Source organism: Lutra lutra, chromosome 9 (genome assembly GCF_902655055.1).
Source record: "Lutra lutra chromosome 9, mLutLut1.2, whole genome shotgun sequence".
Classification (NCBI taxonomy): Eukaryota; Metazoa; Chordata; class Mammalia; order Carnivora; family Mustelidae; genus Lutra; species Lutra lutra.
Window position 1 is genome coordinate 105,247,737 of NC_062286.1, and position 17,107 is coordinate 105,264,843.

Consider the following 17,107-nt stretch of genomic DNA (forward strand, 5'->3'; position numbering starts at 1 on the left):
TTCATTGATCCCTGATGTTAGTGAGGCTGGAGAACTCTAACCTCCTGGCCGCTGAGCTACCCAGAGAGAAACACTGCGAAGACTATAATCATGGTGGACGGTTGTACTGGGGCCAAAGAGAAAGCTCCGTGTGTCCAAGTCCTATTCCTCAACTTTCCCATGTGCGGCCACTAGAGGGCCTTGGGCATCTCTGTTCTCTCCTATTGGCTCGCTCAAGGCGTGGGACCCAAGAAGCCCAGTGCATTACTAGAAAAGGAGCTCTTTTTTCCAGGGAGAATCGAAGGAGCAAAAATTTGATGAGAGGCTTTTGTAGAGTACTTGCTGAGGGGTGATAGGTGCTAAAGGCAAGGGTGCAGGCAGCACACTCTGCTGCAGGCGAAATTGGCCCTTGAGCACATGATCTGTTTGCAAGGAGGGAATTCCTTGGGGTTACCCTGGGCCTGGCTTGAGACCCTGTGCTGAAAATAAGATAAGATTGCATTGTCTTATCAGATACCCAAACAGAGGGGTTCTGGTTTTCTGAGCACCACTCACTGGCTTCGGGACTGAAAACTAACTTATCCTGATAGAGGCAGACCATAGTTCAGCAAATTTCCAGAGGTATGGCACTAACCTGGTCAGGTATAGGAGACTAGGGATGTATTCAGTAGGCAAAGAGCCCAGGGGCTCTCCCCTGCCCCCAATCCACCTCATCTTCCAACTTTCATATTACTAGGTCAGCAAGGTCTGAGATGAAAAAGGCAAAGAGCCTGTTGAAAATATTGCTTATATCAGTCATTCTCACTTTAGCAGGAAAGAGCTCTGTTCACTTTAATCTTCCATGATAAATCCTTAATAAAGATACCTTAGATATAACTCCAAAACTTACCACTCTTGTTCCTCTGCTCATCACTCGAAATATACTGGCCTTCAGAAAAACCCAAGCTCATTCCTAGTTCCTTGTTTTTATTCTTACTTTTTTCTAACCCTAAATGCATCCACTTCCCCCTCCCTGTTCCCTGCTTTATGAAATACCAATCCTCCATTAGTCCCAATAGGTACTTCCTTGATTTGTGCCTGTTTTCCCATAGTACTTTGCACTTACCCTTTAAAAAACATTTATCAGAGGGTGTTATCACACAAATTTTTCCCTCTCATTTCTCAATTTATCTTCTCATGTGCTTCATCTCATCACTGCTTGAATACCTGTCCCAACTGGGACTCACCACCTCAAAGGCAATGCAATCTGTTGCAACCAACTATCTTTGCAAAAATAGTTTTCTTATTATTAGTAACCAAATCTGCTTCCCTGATACATAGATGTATTGATTCTCTCCCTATCAGTTCACTTGCTTAAAATTCTTTTAGATGTCGATAAGGCTTCTCATGTCATAATTAGAAATAGCTCTTAAATATAGATATTCTGAGAAGGGAAATACAGGGGTAGTTCATTCTAAAGTGTAAATGATTGATAAGAGCTTTTCCAAAAGAATTATTAGGGGAATTTAAGAGTGGGATCAAGAATACCCAAGACACCACTAGGACATCAACAATTTGATATAGTAGAAAGAGCATTAGGCTAGGAAATGAAAGATGGGTCCATCCAGTGTGATACATTTTTTCCCCCTGGGTTTTGGTTTTCTCATCTGGAATAATCTGCATGATGAATAGTTCTACTTACTTCTATCATTGCACAATTTTGTCTGGAAGCAGTCCTGCTCATCTGGATTGTCCTTTCTTCTTCTTTATTTTTTTTTGAAAGGCATAGATGGGGGGAAGGTAGCAGAGGGGCAGAGAAAGGGGGAGAAAGAGAACCTTAGGCAGGCTTCAAGCCCAGCATGGAGCCTGACACAGGGCTCGATCTCATGACCCTGAGATCACGATCTGCGCCAAAATTAAGAGTTGGATGCTTAACCAACTGAACCACCCAGACGTCCCTCCTCTGGACTGTCTTAAGCCTTTGCTCTAGTCTGCTTTTCTTAGTTCTTTCTTAGCTCTGAGTGGGCAAAAACTTACCCGTGTGTCAATGAGTTCAGCCTCCTGAGGCCTGGCCTGACATTCTTGGTGCCAAAGGTGTCGTGAGTTATACCACCCACCATCAAGTCAATCAATGAGCCTTTTATTCCCACCTGGTCTGAACCTCCCTCTCTCCTGCCTCGACACCCTGGGCTTGTTCTTTACGGTATATGCATCATAAATATTTGCAGGTAACACATTTATTGCAGGTAACACATTTTATTATGATTTTATGATATATTCTCTTTTCCTGGAGTTTGCAAGTAAAGATTGCATAAGAACAAACTCTTTGTTTGTCCTAAGTTCCACACTACATAACCAGGTCATATTACAATTGCTTGATGCACAAGACTCAATGACTCAATAAATACTTTACAAAAATAATGTAGTTTTTTTCCCCTTTCTTAAAACATAAAAAATTAGAAATTTTATAGATTTGAATCCCCCTACTCTTTTTATATGTATTTGCTGGTAACATATTGGTGGAGAAAAAGAAAAATTGTTACGACAGTATTAGAATAAAATAGATGAAATGAGGTCCATGTTCTTTTCCCATCTATTTTGCTTTTGTTTTTTCTTCTGCAAAAGTGCTATTACCTATATTTATGTCTGACCTTCCCGCAGCCTTCTGAACCTCCCACTAAGGCATGAGCAGAACTTCTGCCATTCTGTAGCCTTTTAGTAGAATTAGAGCATTATGCTAACATTGGCCTTTTATTTTAAAGCCTATTTAAAACCAGTCCTCAGGTTTGCCCCTAAAATCCCCATGTGCCCTCCTCCTGCTATCCAATCTTAGGCAAGGATATTCTGGAAGCCAAGACTCCAGCAGGGTGCCTCAGGACTAAAGAACATTTGGTTTAAGGTGGGATTTTCTTGTTTTTGAGACACTTCCGTGGAGATATTTAGTTTAAAAGAAAAAATTACTCCCAAATTCCCTTCTCTTCCACCTCCTTGAGCCCCTGTCTGAACTCTCACAGAAGTGATTAAACAGTTTCACAACTCCAGCGAAAAGGTTATGCTTAAGTCACATTCATATTAAATAAGTTATATATAAAAACTGCTTATAACGTTTACAACCCAGTCTTTCCCTCTTTGCTCCTCCAGGAAACGCAGGATCTGGGTGTGCACTGAATCCCACCCACGATGGCTTCCAGGTTCTTCTTCTGGCTCCTTTGTCCCCATCCTCCTGCCAACATCGCCCCTCGGAGGGATTCCAAGGAGCTCTGTGGGCATTTCAGATGGCAAGGTGGCTTCAGACAGCCGTCACCCGGGGCAGGTGCTCACCCCTAGTGTGATTTATGAAACATACCCTCGTAGTGTATACAAATATCTACGGATGCGGATAAGACCGGCCCCGCCCTGCCCTGGCGGCAGATCCGCGCACTGCTTTTGTGTCACAAATACCGGAGCGGACATCTCCTTAGTACTCCCTGGCCTCTTGGAACTGCTTGATGTAATCTTCGTCTGAGGGACTCTCAGTGCACTTCTGTCCGTTGTTGGGAGGCCGGGCCTCGTTGTACCTGCTCCAGTCGCCCTTGCAGATAATCCAGGGGAGGACGTCCACCTTGTAGTGGAGCTCTGCTGAGAACTCGGTGCTGATGAGGTTGGGGGTCCCCGCCCCTTTGCCCCTGGTGATGAGCTGCATATTGTCGCCATAGCAACAGTGCTGGGCCGCCAGCGTGGTGCTCTCCAGGGACAGCATGGAGCGAATGCAGTACCGGGCCGTGGGCTTGTAGATCTCCAGCTTCTCCTTGGGCCCACTGGCGTCCTTCCAGCGGAAGTCCTTGCGCTTGATGCGGTCGAAGATGTCCGCCGTGCTGTAGGCCACCTCGGTGGGGTAGGAGCAGGGGCAGCTGGGCAGGTCGTTGATGACCTTGTGCATGTACTTCTTTAAGAACTCACTTTTGCAGCCCATCCAACGCTCGCAGCTGTCCGTATCTGAGAAAGACCAGAGAGAACCTCTCTCACCATATGCATCAGGGGTGGCAGATTCACACTGACCTCAACTCCTCCCCTCCCACGGGGAATCCCTGCGGTCCCCTGGAACCACCAGCCCTCGCTTTGGTCATGCTCACCCCTCTTGGCCTTGGGAACTTTATTTGCAAGGCAACCTCCTCCCCATGTGATACCATGAAAAATTTCAGACACAGAAAAGTAGCGAGATGAAACTCCAGCAGTGACTCCCTGTCTGCCATCACCTAGATTTAACCATTACAATTGCTTCGTCTGTCTTATTTCTTGAAAACATATGATATGATTATCCCTGAATTTTAGGAGGCATCTGAGGAAGAAAGGGAGGTTGCAGGATAACTCCGCTAACACCTATAACAAAATGAACACTAATTCAGGGGACAATTTTGAATCTCCTCTTTAAGTATCTGGTAACAAGGTGGAAAGTACCTCAAAGGAGAACTGGTAGTCCCTGGTTTTATTTGTGCCACTCACTGACTGGATTAAGCTAGAGCTGGTGGCCTCATCTCTTAACCACAGGCACCAAAGAGTGACAATCCTTGTAAGGAAATCCATATGATGAGATGTCTCAAAGAGGAAGGGGCAGGTGGCCCCTGCTTTTAGGGAACTTAACAGTAAGGCCCAGAGGCCACTGCCCTTTAGGCTTCCAGCCAGAACCTGCCCCTGGAGGTTGTCGTATTTGGGCCTTACAGTATTAAAAGATGTTGACTTCATTGTCAATTAATTAATTAATCATTGAGCTAATTTAAGACTGAGGTGGTTCCAGTTTGTTAATGTGGATTCCTGGCTTTATTTGAAAAACCAAGATATGTTTGTGTGGGTCCTGCCTGCCCATGGGAACAACTGGCCCCAGGAACAGACCACTCGCGTACGCCAAGGTTGAGCAGAACAAAATTTGCTGGGGTTGTCTGGGGCTGGGGAACATGTTTGGTGTCACCGGAACGGAGGCTATAGGGCAGGAAGTCTGTTGGTGTCAGATCGCGGGACTCTTCTGTGAGGTTTAGGCTTGTTCCGAGGGCAGTGGGGAGCTACTGAAGGTTTTGGAGTGACAGCTACTGGCTGAGCTGAACAGGAAGAAGATACATTCAGTGCTGGTATCAGTTGTCAGAGTCCAAGTGGGAAAGGACCGAACAGGAGGGATCAAGTGAGCTCAGAGAGTAGGGCCGCTGGGCCTGGGTGGGCTGGAGGGAAAGGGAGGAGAGACATTAGGAGTGACTCCCTGCTCTGACCCAGATGCCTGGGAGGCTGGTGGTGCCCTAAGAAGGAATCAAGTGGCCAGGATGGGGGCAGGGTTGGGGGCAGGTTGGAGGAGAGCGCAGGTTTCTCTCAGTGGAATGAAGAAGAGAAAGAGGGGGCATCTCTCAAGCACTCAGAAAGGCCTGGCCTAAGAGGAAGCGTGTGGGATCTTGTGTTCAGTTGTCTGCGATCAAATCTAGCTCTACCTTCTACTAGCTCATGCCCTCGTGCAGGTATAGTCTCCCTCCCTGTGCTTTAGTATACTCCTCTCCAAATTGGGGATGAAAAGGATGCCCGTCTCTTAAGGCACAGTGAAGATTAAGCTGGAGGAATGCAGGGAGCCTGTGGGCCCAGGGTCCTGCCAGAGGGGATATGCCAAGGTTCAATTTGGGCCTGAGCTCTACAATTCCAGCCCTGTGAGCCCCTGACTGAACAGCAGTGAGAGAATGCAGGCTCCCTCCTGGGAAATGTGTGTCTGCAAAGCCAGGGCAGGTCTCCTCCATCAGACAGGGTGTTCAGAAGCAATATTCAGTGAGGCTCTAGAAAATGGCTTGGTTATCATAATTCATGTACCCACAGAACATACACTGACTTATTTTTACCTATCAAACTTGGTAGGTGTTCAGTGTGATGGGCACGTTCTAAATGCTCTGCCAATATGAACTCATTTAATTCTACAATAGCTCCATAAGGGGGCCCTGTGACCTCCTACCATTCGACAGATCAGCTAACTGAGGTGCTACCAGGTTTGGCAAATGACCTTGTGCAGATCAAGCTGTATCCCATCTCGGTGAGGCATCTTCTGTTTGGTCTTCTCTCTTCCCATTCCATGTTTTCCCTCCCCCTGGAAGGTTGTCCTATGTGGACTCTATCAGTGGACCCCTAGATCCCTGACTGCTCTTTGGGTTGAGCCAAAGGGAGGACCTGGTCAGAGACCAGGGTGAGAGAGGAGAGTGAGGTCAATGTATTTGTCCCTGTGGTTCCTCCTTCACTGTTGCAAGTTGGCTACACCTTTCAGAGAGCCCAGAATGGTGGCGGGTAGTAGCCCTCTGCACACAGCTACCCTTGTCCCTTCAGGCCAAGGGGCAGTTAGGGCTCCCCATTGTTCTGTCCAACCCCTTCTTGGTGTCCAATCTATCCGGCTCATCAGACCTTCATAGAATGCTCCTCAATTACCTGATTCCAGTGTGTCGTGTTTGTTCCTGCCCAGAACCTGACTGACACCCATCCCTACTCATCTCTGTGTGTCTTTAGTCCCACTTCAGGTGTGGCTTTGTGCAACTGAACCTATCCTCAGCAAAAAAGCAAGGAGCTGCCTGTCTGTAGGGTATGCAATAGGAAGAGACCTGAGAAGCTCTCTGCCCTCAAGAGACAACTTTTGTTGCTCTACCATTTAGTGTAAATTTCTTGCATTTAGTCTCTAATTTCTTTCGGGGGTGTGTGTGGTGGGGGGGCGGTAGTAAAAGCATTGTGTTTGCAGAAGGCTCCTGCTAAAGGTAGTTTGTGTGTGTGAAGGACTGAAGTGGAAGCCCTGGATCACAGAGAATTTCAAACTGCCTCCTGTTTGGCCGAGGCTGATGAAGTTTCGGGTGGCACGCGGTAATGTGGCAGGAGTCTCACCTCTCTGCAATACAGAATTGCATCCCGAAGCACATGAAGCTATTTTTAAAAAGGAAGTTTTCGCCTTGCACTTAGCTGTCACTTGTCTTTTGGGTTGGTTCATGCAGACTGTGTTTGGCCTAGCACTTTCGAGCAGATGAGTAGCAGAGTATGCCAAAGGTTTACGAAAAAATATATGTGGTAGAGGGAGGCAGGCATAATAAGGAGAAAGCTCCTTTCCTCTCCTTTCTTCCTTTTGCTACAGAACCAAGACCAGCATTTCCTCACTTTTTGGGGACACTCCGTGAAGGCTGTCAGAAGGGGCGTGAGGCCCCACTGGAGACTGAATCCATACTGAGGGGAGAGCTGTCCCACTCCTGTCCCACTTATCGTGGAAACTGGGTGGCAAGCAAGGCGGACACAGAGGGCGCTCTGCTCGGCCCAGCCTGGGGCAGGAGGCTTGGGACGGCTCTCTCTTGCTTAGAGTATATTCTGTGCGCGAGAAATTCGCTGGGAGTACTGGACCCCGTAAGAGGAAAATGAAACACTTAAATGGATCCTAGGACGGGATGGCACTGTAAAAGCAAAAGGAATCTCCAAAATATTAAATCAATATTTGGATAAAAAATGGGGACAAAGGTCTACTTACCGACTTCAAACAGTTTGGTAGCATTAAACTCCTCGCTTCCCGCCAGCAGACTCACTTCGGTGGCGGCTGTCCTGAAGGTGTCTTCAATTCCTAAACACAGACAGGAGCTCATTTTTCCCTAGTTATATGGAAAAAGTTACCCCCCACCTCCCTAGCAAATCAAGAAACAAATACACCTGAACAAAGCCTTTTTTGTATTCATCACTACTCATGGGCAGAGAACTTGCCAGCAGAGGAAAGAGTGAAAAGCAGGTAGTAGAGCATAAAATATATTAAAACCCCAGATACCATTTGCAGCATGAAATCAGATCCAAATGTGCCTGAGTGGGTCTTAAGGAACTCATTCACTAGGCCCAGAATGGGGTTTGGGGCAGTAGGGGACACATGTCCATCTGCAAGTCTACCTGTCTGGTGGTGTCTGGGTGACAAACTGGATTAGAAGCAAGGGTTAATATTTTGTCTAGTGGTCCATACCAGTTTTAAGGACTGACTGACAGGGTTCAGATCGTTACTAGCCTGTAATCCTGATCAAGCCACTTAAACCTTCAAGTGCCTCAGCTTTCACATCTGTAAAATGGGGAGACATAAGTGCCCCACCTCATAGAGTTAAATGCACTCAAGGAATTATGTGTAAAGAAAGAATTTACAGAAGTAAGTGGTGAGTGTTAGCTGATAATTTCCCCAGGATTATTTTGAGGATATAGTAGTCCACAGCTAAAGAGCAGATATCTCACATTCTAGGATGTCCAGCACTGCCCATGATGCTTCAAAGAGAGTAAGCCGGGCTTGTCATTACTGGCTCAGAGGGGCTGAATCCAGTTTGTCTCATACTTCCCGGTTCCCCTCTCCTTCCCCAAACTACCACTCCCATCCAGCCTTCCCTTACAAACAGGAATGCCATGTTAGCTGAGGCATCTGAGGAGGCTGGTGTGGTAGAACATGGAACATAGTAGTCTATGTTGGTGGAGAGCCTTAGTGGCCTGGGAGGCATGACTTGATTTCTTTAAGGGGCTCTCTCTGGCTTTACATGAAGCTCCTTGAACTTATTTATAGGGTTGACCTAGGGGACAAACTTTTACAGTGTAATCACTGCCAGGCCAGGGACACTGCCTGCTCCATGACTCTTTTTTTTTTTTTTAAATTTTTATTTATTTATTTGACAGAGAGAGAGATCACAAGTAAACAGAGAGGCAGGCAGAGAGAAGGGAGAAGCAGGCTCCCGCCGAGCAGAGAGCCCGATGTGGGGCTCGATCCCAAGATCCTGAGATCATGACCTGAGCCGAAGGCAGAGGCTTAACCCACTGAGCCACCCAGACGCCCCTCCATGACTCTTTCAAGTAATGCTGAGAATCACCAAAACAAATAAAGAAAGAGATCCTGTTTAAAAAAAAAAAAAAATCCTTCATGTCAAAGGAGCCCTGAAAAAGACTGGGAGGCCCAGGAACTGAGAGGCAGAAAGAATGGAAGAGGGGCAGGGTCACAAGAGAAGAAAACGCAGGAGCAGGCCTGCTGGGCACGTTGCTCTAGGTGGTGAGAGAAAACAAGAAGACAACATTCAAAATGGTTGAAGAGAAATATTCAGAATGGTGGTCGCCAGTGGGTAGACTTGGATCTGGTACCAGCTTGGGAAAAGAAAACAGCAGCAAGCCCCCAAGCCCAGACACTAAATACTGTCTGTATCCATGAGTGGCTGAACCCCGTATCTTTCCTCCTGGTGGCAGTGGACCAGTTTAATCATTAAGAACATGGACCTTGGAATCAGACTGCCTGAATTCAGATTCAAGATTGACCTCTTGCTGTTTGTGTGACTCATGCAAGTTAACCCTGTGCCTGTTTCTACAGCTGTTGAGTGAGTACAATAATAAACATCCACTTCACGAGGCTATTGCAGGAATTAAATGAAATAAGGTACATGAAGACCTCAGAAATCTGCTTGATACTTGAGTCCTCAAAAAATCCTGTTCTCCATCATCTTCATTATCATCTTTTCTTCTTCTTCATACTGTCTTTCTCTTCCTTCTTCATTGTTTTCCTGTCTTCCTTCTCTTCTTATCTCTCATCTTATTATTATTTATGGGTTTATTTCCACCTATCTAAATCCTATCACATCAGATGTCCAACTCAGCTTCATTATGATTAGCATGATAAAGATCAGGAAAATCATCTTGATGGTTGCTCCACTTCCTGAAATCCACCCACATGGCTGACATAGAGCCCAAACAGCCACTTGTTAAATTTCGGCCTGTTTTCTACATATGCTGCTTTGCTAACATATGCATACCTAATCTGATCCTTCCTCTCTACCCCCAGAAACCCTCTGCTCTTTCACTTTTTTTTTTTTAAGATTTCACTTATTTATTTGAGAGAGAGAGCCCAAGAAGGGGAGAGGGTCAGAGGGAGAAGGAGATTCCCCATTGAGCAGGGAGCCCGACACAGGACTCAATTCTGAGACTCCAGGATCATGCTCTGAGCTGAACGCAGTCACTCAAATGACTGAACCGCCCAGGTGCCCACCTCCACTTCTTTTTTGTTTCAAATATCAGCCTTATGGTCTAACGACTGAGTTGTAGGAGTAGAAAGAGGAAGTCTGGGGGCATCCGGTTGGCTCAGTCTGTTAGGCGCCACACTCCTGATTTTGGCTCAGGTCATGATCTGAGGGTTGTGAGATTGAGCCCCTGCATCAGGTTCTGTGTTGAGTGTGGAGCTTGCTTGAGATTCTCTCTTTCCCCCTTTGCCACACTCCACTTGCTTGTATTCTCTCTCTCTCTCTTAAAAAAAGAAACAAAAAAAAAAGAATAAAAAAGTAAAAAAATGTAAAAGGAAGTCTGTATTAACCTCAACACCCAAACAACAAATAATCCAAGTCAAGAAATGGGTGGGAGACATGAACAGACACTTCTCCAAAGAAGACATACACATGGCCAACAGACACATGAAAAAATGCTCCATATCACTTGGCATCAGTGAACTACAAATCAAAACCATAATGAGATACCACCTTATACCGGTTAGAATGGCAAAAATTAACCAGACAGGAAACAACAAATGTTGGCGAGGATGTAGAGAAAGGGGAACCTTCTTACACTCTTGGTGGGGATGCAAGCTGGTACAACCACTCTGGAAAACAGTACAGGGGTTCCTCAAGAAGTTAAAAATAGAGCTATCCTATGACCCAGTAAATGCACTACTGGGTATTTACCCTAAAGATACAGATGTAGTGAAAAGAAGGGGTACCTGCACTCCAATATTCATAGCAGCACTGTCCACAATAGCCAAACTGTGGAAGGAGCCCAGATGTCCTTCAACAGATGAGTGGTTAAAGGAGATGTGGTTTATATATATACAACGGAATATTACTCAGCCAACTGAGGGCTGCTGGAGGGGCGGTGCTGGGGGAATAGGGTAACTGGGTGATGGGCATTAAGGAGGGCACATGAAGTGATGAGCACTGGGTATTATATGCAACTGATGAATCACTGACCACTACATCAGAAACTAATGATGTACTTACTATATGTTGGTTAACTGAATTTAAATTAAAAAAAAAAAGAAAAAGGAAGTTTGGGTATGTGGGGATCAAACTTTCTGTCTCTGAAATATCTTTCAGATGAGGCCATTCAGAATGTGCCATTTGTTAGAAGAATCCGAGATCTTATTTTAAGCTGGTATTCTACCTGGCAATGGGAACACATGTAAATGCAAAACCACAGGCCAGGGGTTGGTAAATTGCTTTGTAAAAGGTCAGAGAGTAAATATTTTAGGCCTTGTGAGTCACATGTGGTCTTGGTTGCATATTTCTTCCCCCTCCTCCTTTTTCTTTTCCTTCTCCTTTTCCGTCTTCTTGACCCTTTAAAAATGTGTATGCTGTAGAACAACAGGTCACACTTTGTTACCCAATTGCTGCAGACAAACACAATTATTTTTTACCCCCAATACGGCCTCTCACCAAGTTTACAATTAGTTTAGTTTTCAAAACCCTGACAATGCAGTTTATTTTTATTCTTATTTTATTTTTTGCTTCTGAATCTCCAGATTTTAATGCATTTGCCCAGAGTAGCCAATGCAGTTTAAAGTAGTAATTAACTGGCTGCGCCTGGGGGGCTCAAGGTGTTAAGGGATTGACTCTTAGTTCAGTTCAGGTCAGCGTCTCAGAGTCCTAGGACTGACCCCAGCATGGAGTCTGCTTCAGGATTCTCTGTCTCCCTCTGCCCCTCCCCCCCCATTTACTTTCTCTCTCTCTCTCTCAAGTAAATAAATAAATCTTTTAAAAAAAGTAATAATGAACTGCCAAGTGTCCTCAGTTTCCTCCCACGGATCCTCCAGTAACTCTCATGCCTCGCTGACAGAGCTATCTGCGTGGTTTTCCTGTATGCGTCCGTGAAACCTCTCATCCTGGCTTCCTTATCGGACTATGAAGGTCTCTCAGCATGTGTCTCTTCAAGGCAAAACAAATCCCGCATCAAAGGCCCAAGTTAACCATAGTCCCTCCTTGAAATTGCACAAGTACACTGTGGCACTGTGCTCTACGTCATGACTACTGCAATTGTGCTGAAGACTCAGGAAACCCATCTTTGCATCCATTCAGCTCATTACTCATCTCTTACTGTTTCAATCTGGTAAGAATCCTTATTAGGGAAATGGCTGTCCTTTAAAAAGTGATTTTCTTTAAGGTTTAAATATAAATGAAAAACTCTTGCTTGAACTTGGAACCACTCCCCTGCATAAACCCACCTGGGCAGTGTGGACGGTCACATGTCCTAGATTCTGTTGCGGTACATGCGTAGCCACAAGACCTGGTCCGTTTCTGGTTGCCGTTCCCACAGGTGACACTGCAGACAGACCAGAGACTCCAGTCGCCCTCGCCATCTGTGGAATCTGGAAGGGAGCCAGGGATACGGTCACTAGCTGCTGCCCAAAGAGTCCCCAAATCCCCCTTGTCAAGGAGCCTTCCAGTTGTCTTCTTCCATCGTTCTTGCCCTTGGAGGAGACCAGATGCCAGCTGGAGTCAAAAGGCTTGTGGCTCTGGAGTTCATTTTAGGGATTAGCTTGGTGAGAGTAGAGACTCTGTCTGAGGTTTTGAGTACCGTGGTGGTCAGCACGTTGCCGGGGCCTGACCCTTAGAAGGTTCCCGGTAAGCGCCTACTGAGAATGCATGCATTTGTACAGTATGGGATCATGCAATACTATGGTACGTAGTTTCCAAAGATGACCACCATCACTTCCTTCCCTCCCCATACATACATTCATTGAGAGAGCAAGAGTGAGGGAGAGAGCGAGTGAGAGAGTCTATTTCCCCTTCCCTAAAATCTGAGCTGACTTCCGCCCTAGGAGCTTGGCAACTTCCAACTTTCACTCTGGGCAATCCAGTCGCTGTGAAAGAAGCTGAGGCTAAACTTGTATATTACGGGTCACAAGATACTACACACGTGAGTGAAGCCTTGTTGATCCTTCTAGCCCTTTCCAGTAGACAGCTGAATAGAGCAGACGCATGAGGAGCATAGCAACAGCCTTGTGGGGCCCGAACTCCTGAGCCACAGAATCATGAGAAATAATAAACTGGTGTTGTCTTAAGCCACTGAGTTTTGGGATGGTTTGTTACACAGCAGTAGATAACCACTACATAATGGTAAAGCTAGAAATGACCCTTCAAGGTCATCACTTAATATCTATCCAATGAATATTTATTGGATAGCCCCTATTATATGCCAGGCTTAATTCTAGGTATATGGGAAATACCATTAAATAAAACTTCCAAGATTTTTGCCTTGGTGGAAATAATATTTTAGTAAGAAGAGTCAGGCAATAATTAAACAAAAAATGAGTAAGTTGTTAGAGTAAGTACATTAGAAGCCAATACATGGTATGGAAAAAAGGAGAAGTAGACCAAATGGGGGGGGCTTGGGAGTGTGAGGGGTGTGAGGAAGGTCGGTATATTATCAAGACTAGTTTCTCTTTTTAAAAGTAAAGAAACTAATTCCTAGTGTGACTGGTGGTTGAGGGTGGGAGGACTTATCCAAGGTAATAAGGGTAACAGAAAGGAAAGCTGGGGTCCCAGTGCTGAGTCTTTGATCTCTACAGCATGACTGTCTCTGCAGCATCTCTACTCTGTAGTAATTTTCTCCTGGTTTATCCAGATCTTCCTATAGCCTTGGGGCCTCTGCCAGTGCCAAGCTTGGGGCAAGAGGCATGTGCTCTGCTGGGAAGGGGTCCTCTTGGTTCGTAACAGGTCGTGGTGATCCTTATTATGTAAGCCCAGCAGGAATGTAGTCCACACATGTTTCTACCTGCAGTGTGGGCTCTGTGCCAGCCTCCCAGGCTGTTGTTTACATGGTGCTCACTCAGAACACTCCTTAGGCAAACACAGGGCCGCTGAGTCTCCTCAGCCCATTAAATGGAGTTGTGTGTGGGGGGGTGGTTCATGGTTGTGTCCTCAGCCCTAACCCAGAGCAGAGAGTTTGCCCACACCTTGACTGCCCCCAGGGCCCCTGTCCATTTCTCCTCTTTCCCAGAAGGAATCTTTTTCTATTTTGATCTTCTTCTAAGAAATGGTTTTCCAGCAACACAGCCAAGCCAGATGTTTGAAACTACTGCCTTATGTGAAGGAGTTGGGCCTGTTTGCCCAGTGTGAGCGTCTTCATCTCTCCCATCTCTTAGTAGGCATCAACGGTAGAACTGGAGAGACAAGCTGCTTCCAGAGGGAGAAGCACTGGGTGCTCCCTCCAAGACCTCTGTGGTCTGGTGCCTCTTGGTCATCTCCCCAAGAATGTCAGAGATATGCCTGGAACAACTGTGAAATCACACTGTCGTCGGGGGAACATTCAGGTGCAGTGGGTTACAGACATACATGAACACACTCAACCACGTCTACACGTACCACCAAGACCAGCTTTGTTGAAGGGAACAGCAACAACAAAAAGTCACAAATAATGATTGTAATGTCATTAGACTCATAAGGGGGGCGATGGGCCAGTCAGAATAAGTTTACTGAGTACATAGGTAGAGTTCCTGTCACTTTTTATGGTGGGTATATAATCCAGTGATGTCAACTGGTGTTCCTGCTTGGCTTAGCAGAAGCAATGGGGAAATATCCTTGAACTTTGAGATTTCAGCATTAACCCTGCGATGAGGCTTCTACTGGAATCTTTGCACAAGGTAATTTCTGGTCTTGGTTTCTTGGAACTAAATTACTGAATGTTAATAGTGCGTCCGATTACGTGAAAAATGACTTCTATAATTCCTCTCCTCGTATCTACCCTGCGGTTACTGTCCTCTCCTGACCCCAGCCTGGGCCATGTGACTTACCATGGCCAATGGAAAAATAGCAATATGATGCAAACAGAGGCTGGAAATGTGTTCGTGCATCAGTGTTTGCCCTCTGGCTGTAGAGAACTCATCCAACACTATGGGAAAAGCCAGGGCTAGCTACCTGGAGGGTGAGGGACAGCTGGAGATAGACCCTAGCCAGCCACCTGTCCAGCTGCGGCCCCATTGCTGAGGGAAGCCATCCTAGACCTCCAGCCCCAGTCAGTCCAGCCCAGAGCTGAAGAAAAGTCCAGGCAAATTGCAGATTCTTAAGAGAGAACCTATTTCTTCTTTTAAGCCACTAAATTTTGGGGGTGGTTTCTTGAGCAGCAAAAGTTAACTATTAAAAATATACCATAAAATTCTCCCTAAAATATGCTTTCTAGATGACTTATGGACTCTGGAACAATGAAGGGCTTATTATTCCAATTAGTGGCTTTCTTTATGCTTTTATTTTAAATGCTCCCAAAGCCCTTTATTTTCCAAATGTAAGATGTGGTCCCCCCAAATCAGGCACCAAACAGTTCCGTCACCATGCGGCTGGTCATTTCTGTTAGGCTAGTGACGAAGGGCTAAGCGTACATGTCAGCTCACCACCCTGAAGGCTCCATAGCCGACTGTCTTAGACGCATGTCCCAGGAAAGACCCTCCTCTTGGGGACTCTCTATTTGTTTAATGTGTGCGAAGGACAGAAGGCTTTGAGGGCAGTGTTCCTTTCTGCTCTAATAAAACAAGTCTGTTCTCATTTGCTCACCTGCCAGGGAACATGGCTCAGAGCAGAAAATGAATGTGAACAGCGGTAATTGCTGAGATGACAACAATGACAGTAAAAAGCAGTCCCTGTGACATCAAAGAGCTCAGTGAGGGAAGAGAACAATCTGCAGTGTACTGGGCTGAGAGCTGGGTTTCAAGCATGTCGTTTGAAATTTTAAGGTAGTGATTAAGTAGTTTGAGCGTACTAGAGACCTGTGGGTTGGTTAGCGTCTGGGCAACTGGGGTGATTTGGTCTTGACTTGGTCCCAGGCAAGCCTCCACTGCTAATCTTAGATGAGAGTGGCTACCAATTACTGAGGGTCTGCTTTAACCAGCTTCTCTGTCTAAACATACTGATTAAGCTCTGATAATAATCCTGTGGGTAGGTGGAAACATCCTTCTTTTATGGATAAGGAAACTGAGGCTCAGAGAGGTTAAGGGTCTTGCCTAACGTCACGCAGCTCAGACCTGGCAGAGCTGGGACGAGAGGTGAGGTCTCTCTGCTCCTGCCATAGGCTCCTTTATACCCCGGTACCCCGGCAGCTTTAATTCTGGCCCATATTGGCCTCTCTTTTTTAAGACACCCACTCATGTGGCCATAATTCAACATTACAAAGAAAAAGCCTTGACAAAAATCACTAGGAACTCTATTAACAGAGGCCTCTGACCAGTCAGAGAATTGTAAGGAACAGAGTCCCAAACCCAGGTTACAGTAAGCAATTGCCTATCTGGTTTTATTTTGCAGGTTATTCAGAACAGTTTTGGGAATGGTATACTGCTATTTGACAGAAAAATATTTCTCTGGACTCTTCCTTTGTCCTTGATGATACCTTAAGTATCTCTACAGAAGGCGTTTCAAATGGAGCATCTCAAATACAGTCCAAAGCAGAGCCACTGTGTTCCCACAGTCAAAACTAGGTCTAACCAGCTTCCGTCGTGTGTTTTATAACACATTCTAAAGATGCCATTCTTGTCTATTTTTTTTTTTCCCACCTGGTTTTTTTTTTTTTTTGAAGTACTCTTTGGCCACCAACATTTAAATTCTGACTAAAGTTGCTACTTTTAAAAATCTGAAATCAACATCCTCCCCAAAGACCAGTTCCTGTGGCAGGTTTAGCATGCCTCAGACTAGCCAGCACACCCTTGTAGCGGGTCGGAACCCCAGGAAGTTTGCGCTTCCGGAACCCTGCCTTTCCAGGACTTCTCTCCCTGGATCCTTCCCAGCACCAGACCTAGGGACAAATACTTATAAATTGTTTAATAGTTTCTTGTTGATTGAAAAAAAGAGTATTGAGCTTTTCTGATGCTACAGAGAATTCTGGAAACCACACGTTCCTTGTGAACCTGTCAGAGAAGCAGCCATTCCTTCACTCACAGGGCCCGCTGCTGAGCATTTGCCACACAGAGTCGTGCTACTCAAAGTGTGGTCCGAAGACCAGCAGTGCCGGCCTCAGCCACTGCATCAGAAGCTACACTGGAAAAGACCCCCAGGTTATTTGCATTCATGTTAAAGTCTGAGAAGGATTCCTTTAGGGGTATTATAAGGGACAAGATTTTCTTGTAAAGTAGCTGTCCTGGGATCTACTCCAATGATGAGGGAGT

The 17,107-nt window shown here is 45.8% G+C and overlaps 1 protein-coding gene across 2 annotated transcripts in view; it reads right to left on the reverse strand.

The window, feature by feature from the left end:
- Positions 1-1,861: 1,861 nt before the first annotated feature.
- Positions 1,862-17,107, reverse strand: part of ISM1 (isthmin 1) — a 74,460-nt gene continuing 59,214 nt past the window's right edge. For both annotated transcript variants that reach the window (XM_047746514.1, XM_047746515.1), the window contains exons 4-6: positions 12,182-12,325; positions 7,451-7,540; positions 1,862-3,933 (exon numbers count right to left, since the gene is read on the reverse strand). In XM_047746514.1, coding sequence (XP_047602470.1) covers positions 3,416-3,933; positions 7,451-7,540; positions 12,182-12,325 — 752 coding nt within the window. In that variant the 3' untranslated portion in view covers positions 1,862-3,415. The remainder of the gene's footprint in view (positions 3,934-7,450; positions 7,541-12,181; positions 12,326-17,107) is intronic.